Here is a 6,402-nt window from a genome sequence, read left to right on the forward strand (position 1 = left end):
GTTTGCTGTGGCCGGGACCCTGGGGTGGGTAGCGGGTGTTAGCGGCGGCTGAGACCCAGGGGGAGAAAGCAGGAGGCGGCAGAAGCAGTGCGGCCATTAGTGGCCGAGGTGGGGTGAGCAGCAGGCAGTAGGACCCGGGGGAGGTAACCAGTGTCAGATGCAGGCTCATGAAGCCTGCATCTGTGTCTAAAAATATGGAGGAAAAGCTTTTAGTTACACAATGCTGATTGTGCTAAATATGGAGGACAATCGACATAGGAGGCTAATCAAAACCAGTCCTGGTTGCCATGTGTATATTCCCTTGGGCACACAATTCTGTGAATTAGCAGCTCCACCATTTTGTAATTGACAGCAATCTCACTCTGTGAGAGTGCTGAATATGCCATTAACCACATGGTGTCATGGCATACCATATCTGTTTTACGGAAGAAACATGTTCATTAAGGTGTCAGCCTTAATGATCATAATTTCATTGCTTTTTGATGTTTGAGCGGCAGAAATTCAATAGGTTTTGTGAAATTTCAGATCATGTCTAAGAAGCCTTAATAGGACATGTGAAACTGTAAGTTTTTTTGTCTATGGAATATATATATATATATTATTACATACTGCAAAATATCACAATATATCAGGTATAAATATATTAGTACATACTGCACAATATTATATTTTAGAAAATATCTTTATAGCATCATCCTCTAAGCTTAGGAAAGAGCCATAGAGAGAAAAGTGTATTTATAGCAAATTGATTTTATTAAATAACAGTACCAAGTCATTACAGACATAAAAAAGAAAAAAAACATCAATATTGGTAATACAAAATGAACTTGTAAAGTGAGGTTTCAATCAGATCCTAAGAATATAAAATTTCCTGATCATAATAGAGAAAACCTCTATAATCAAAATATTACATATTGAAACATTGATTAGAGACTATGACATTTAGGGGATAGACAAGACAATTAGGTAAAAGGGTGAAGTGAAAATACTCAACTATACAAAGAGAGGAAAGGAGTCAAATAATTAAAGATATATATTAACAAAAAAGAAAAAAGGGGGAATATAGAAGAGAGGAAAATGAAAGTTGCTGCATGATTGAAGTGTAGATCAAAAACGAGGCCACGACAATTTTTAAGCTGTATATTGTCTCCGCTAGGTCACATAGGGCCCAGGCAGAGGGAGATAGCTAAAACTTACACAGGTGTAGGTCGGCTAGAGAAAATGGTTCTAGAATAAATCTATTCTGGTAAACCAATCAGTCACCGTGGGAGAAGAGGAGCGCCATCTCACCGGAATAACAGCCTTTGCCCCGTTATTCAAATGACATAATAAAGACCTTTTGTACCTCGAGAGGGTCCCGGACAACAGATGAAATAACCAAAACAGGGGGTCCGTGGGAATCAGTTCACCAAGAATTATGGCTAAGAGGCAAATCACTTCTGACCAAAAGGGCCGGAGAAGTGGGCATTGCCACCAGATATGAAAAGGGTTATCCGGGGCATTAGAGCAGTACCAACATATATTGGGCACCCCAATCCCCATGTTAGAGTATCTGGGCATCAGTACCATCTCGAGATGAGCTTGTACTGAGTCTCCACAATGGTGGTAGCAAGAATGTGCTAGTGCAAATATATTTCTCCATTGAGTTTCATCTAGACTGGAACCAAGGTCATGGTACCATTGCTCAGTAAAGCTGGGGAGGGAGATGCCAGCATCTGAGAGCTGTAGAGTTATGAAATAGTATGGGTGGGAGGAGTGGGACCTGCGCACAGACGCTCAAAAGGAGCTTAAACCCTGCTCAGTGTAAGGGGTGTTCCCAAGGAGTGTAAGAAGTGATGGACCTGGAATAGTGCCAGTATTAATTAGCCTGCAACTGCCATCGCTCACATACCTCTGCAAAAGATAATACGCTACCATTGCTAACCAACTGTCCGACTCTAAAAAGGCCTACCTTCAACCAAGAATGGAAGGCAATATGGTGCATCCCCGAAGAGAAACTATCATTATAGAGGAACAATGTTAGAGGGGAGTTAGGAGCAAATATCGATGGGGATCTCCTCATGTTCCTCCAACAGGAGAATGTAGGACCAATAGTGGGGTATGTGATATTGGGGAGGATAGGAAGCCACAGAGCTATCAACAGGGGGAACTCAAGTGCTTGTTGTTCTATATGTATCCATTGTTTAGGGGAGTCAGATCTAGTCCACTCTAAAATGCAGTGTAGAAGGCATGTTTGATAGTATCTTTTAATATTTGGAAGGCAAATGTCGCCTCTGTCCTTGTGATGGGACATAAGATCTAACTTCAAATGATGTCTACTTCCCTTCCAGTTGAAGTCTATAATTAGATTTTAGACATCTAGTATCCACTTAGGTGGTAGTTTGATTGGGAGAGTTTGTAGAAGGTATAGGATCCTAGGTAAGAAGTTCATCTTTAGCACACCTAGTCTTCCAAACCACGAAAAAGGGTTGGTTTTCCATATCTGCAAGTCCGAACGGAGTTTGGCTAGCAGGGGGACAAAATTAGATTCAAATAGGTGTGTAAGGTTTCTAGTTAAGGTAACACCGATATATTTTAAATTTGTTCTATGCCAGGCAAAGGGGAATGATGATTTGAGACCAGCTACCATCTGGGAAGATTTCGAGTAGTTACTTTAAAGTTAGAAAGGTCCCCAAAGATCTTAAACTCCACTAATAAATTTGGAAGTGAGACTATAGGGTTCGTAATTGTGGCCAATAATGTCGGCAAATTATATTCCTTCCTGCCTACTCTGAAACCCGATATATCTAAGTTTAAGCATATGGATCGTGCCAGGGCTTCCATACAAAGCACAAAAATCAGTGGAGTCAATGGGCATCCCTGTCTGGTCCATTTGCTATGGAAAAAGTGTTTGAGAGGGAGCCATTAATTCTGATTCTCGCAGATGGAGACCTATATAAGGCAAGGATACGTTGAAGACAAATAGGACATAATCACAATTGCCTCAAAACCCCTGACATAAAATCCCAATCATCGCGATCGAACGCCTTCTTCAGACAGAATAGCTGGGGTATCCAAACAAGGAAATATGATGGATAAGAGCTATAAGTTTGGAGGTGTTATCTCTGGCCTCTCGTCCTGGGACAAACCCCACCTGGTCGCTATGAATGAGAGAAGATAGGGAATGTTTTAGTCTATTTGCGAGAAGCTTTGCGAATAGTTTGACATCAATATTAAGAAGGGAAATTGGTCAATAGCTGGGGCAGAGAGGAAAAGTGTGTTTAAATACACAGAAATATACACATAGTGGGGACATCTTCCGGAGCACCAGGGACACCCATATATTTTTTATTTTATTACCAATTATTTATATAGCGCGCACACATTATGCAGCACTTTACAGAAAATATTTGCCCATTCACCTCCCTGCCCCAGTGGAGCAATCTATATTATGTATGCGCACATAAACACTAGGGGTAATGTTTTGCCAGGAGGAGCCAATTAACCTACCAGTATGTTTTTGGAATGTGGGAGGAAACCCACACAAGCACAGGGAGAATATACAAACTCCACACAGTTAGGGCCATGGTGGGAATCAGTGCTGTGAGGCAGTAATGCTAACCATTACACCAACCGTTCTGCCCAAGGCAGTCCTTACTCCTCACTGTTGCTGTGTCCTGATGGTGTGTAACAGATGTTATTTCTTTCTCTAGCAAATCATTCTCTGATATAACTAAGTGTATATAACCTCCCATTGCTCTGCCTCCCTGCAGCATATAATAGGTATTACATAGAGGAGAGGAGGTGGGTGGCAGGAACTTCTATTATTACATGATAGCACTCTGCTACCACCTTAGTGGCCACTGCTCCTTGTGTCTTCCTTACACTTTTATATCATTCAGGTGATCCAATTCCAAATACTGCTATACACACTGCAGAGTAACTCTCCATACAAAATAGATTAGATATAACAAGAATATAATAAGGACAGTAATACAAGAAATTACTATTCAACCTTCTGGATTATACAACAGAAGAGGCCAATGAAGCAATCGGGTCGGAGAAATATTATCCTTAAGTAGTACTGATTTTATTTGTAGAAATTATTTACACTGGAGAAACCTTGCATGTCTACAAGTGTAAATTAAAGATGATTTAACAAGATCTAATTTGTGTCATTTCTATCAATGAGAAAATGAGAATAGCTAATCTGTGTGATGTCTCTGATGTCTATAAAGAGCTGATTTCTGTGTAAAACATTTCCCACACTCAGAACATGGAAATGGCCTCTCACCTGTGTGACTTCTCTGATGTGTAACAAGATGTGATTTCCGTGTAAAACATTTCCCACACTCAGAACATGGAAATGGCCTCTCACCTGTGTGACTTCTCTGATGTGTAACAAGATGTGATTTCTGTGCAAAACATTTCCCACACCCCGAACATACAAATAATTTCTCAACTGTGTGACTTCGCTGATGTGTAACAAGATGAGATATATTTGAAAAACATTTCCCACACTGAAAGCATGAATATGGTTTCTCACCTGAGTGAGTTCTCTGATGGATAACAAGATCATTTTTATTTATAAAACATTTCCCACACTCAGAGCATGGAAATGGTTTCACACCTGTGTGACTTCTTTGATGTATAACAAGACACGATTTTTGTTTAAAATATTTCCCACACTCATAGCATGCAAATGGTTTCTCCGCTGTGTGACTTCTCTGATGTGTAATAAGATGTGATTTCTTTATAAAACATTTCCCACACTGAGAACATGGAAATGGCCTCTCACCTGTGTGATGTTTCTCATGTATAACAAGAGTTGACTTGTCTATAAAACATTTTCCACACGAAGAACATGGAAATGGCCTCTCACCTGTATGACGTCTCTGATGTCTAACAAGCTGTGATTTGTATGTAAAACATTTGCCACACTCAGAACATGGAACTGGTTTACCTGCCTTAGCTGGCTGCTGGGTAATAGGCTTTTTATTCTGTGTAAAACATTTGTCATCTCTAGAAGAGGGAAATACTTTATCTACACTAAGAGCTGTAATAGATGTACCAGGAGAACATTCCTCATTATAAGCAGGATCAGGAGATACATCTGCACTGTGAGGTACTGGATGTATAATTGGGGTAATGGGGTTTTCTCTTGGAGAATCTTCTTTGATGTCATTATCTTCTATTTCACAATCTGGAGATAAAATTAGATTTTCCTTTGAGATATTCCTGCTGTTACATCCATCTGCTGGGAATAAAATAAATATATAAATGATGCCCCATAAATTTCATTTTTCAGTAAAGACTTATCAAAGCTTCTTATATCACCATCAAATGGATAAACTCACGATGCTCTAAGGTACAAAGTAAAACTCATCACTTGACATTTACGCTCTGTTATACATAGAGCAGGGATTACAGCTTTATTATAATCATTTGTGCTGGAATTTACTCTCTAACATGAAAGCAACGTGTTATAACACGTTGAAAGCAATACAGCTATAACATGTGCTGTAATATATTAGACCGGTGTTTATAAAAAAATTACAGCAGAAATGTGTGAGAATAATCCGGCTGCCTCCAGGCTTGTAGGTAAGATGAGCAATATCCAGGAGAACTGTACCTGCAGCAATGCAGAGGTGTCACCATCTCTCTATACTACTGTGATTAGCTATACCGCCATGGTGTACTGTGATTAGCTGTACCGCCATGGTGCACCGTGATTAGCTGTACCGCCATGGTGTACTGTGATTAGCTGTACCGCCATGGTGTACTGTGATTAGCTGTACCGCCATGGTGTACCATGATTAGCTGTACTGCCATGGTGTACTGTGATTAGCTATACTGCCATGGTGTACTGTGATTAGCTGTACCGCCATGGTGTACTGTGATTAGCTGTACCGCCATGGAGTGCTGTGATCAGCTGTACCGCCATGGTGTGCTGTGATCAGCTGTACCGCCATGGTGTGCTTTGATTAGCTGTACCGCCATGGTGTACTGTGATTAGCTGTACCGCCATGGTGTACTGTGATTAGCTGTACCGCCATGGTGTACTGTGATTAGCTGTACCGCCATGGTGTACTGTGATTAGCTGTACCGCCATGGTGTACTGTGATTAGCTGTACCGCCATGGTGTACTGTGATCAGCTGTACCGCCATGGAGTGCTGTGATCAGCTGTACCGCCATGGTGTGCTGTGATTAGCTGTACCACCATGGTGTAGGGTCCTTCTTTGTTGGTTTTCCCACAGTGGACACTGGGACAGTGTAAATTTCAGTTTTCATGGCGAGAAAACAGTGAGATGTTAAATTGCATATATTCAATGAAAAATGTCCCAGACCATTCCCAAAATTGAGGCCTTAAATGTCTAAGGAACGTAACAATAACAACAAGATGGGTCATCCTCAAGTACCGG

The 6,402-nt window shown here is 40.8% G+C and overlaps 1 protein-coding gene across 1 annotated transcript; it reads right to left on the reverse strand.

The window, feature by feature from the left end:
- Positions 1-845: 845 nt before the first annotated feature.
- LOC148454313 (uncharacterized) lies at positions 846-5,236 on the reverse strand (the record flags this gene model as incomplete). Its single annotated transcript, XM_088461070.1, has 1 exon — positions 846-5,236. A coding segment is annotated over one exon (1,052 nt), but the record flags the coding sequence as incomplete, so codon positions are not given.
- Positions 5,237-6,402: the final 1,166 nt, after the last annotated feature.

Source organism: Taudactylus pleione, unplaced genomic scaffold, assembly GCF_031769625.1.
Source record: "Taudactylus pleione unplaced genomic scaffold, aTauple2 ptg001010l, whole genome shotgun sequence".
Lineage (NCBI taxonomy): Eukaryota > Metazoa > Chordata > Amphibia > Anura > Myobatrachidae > Taudactylus > Taudactylus pleione.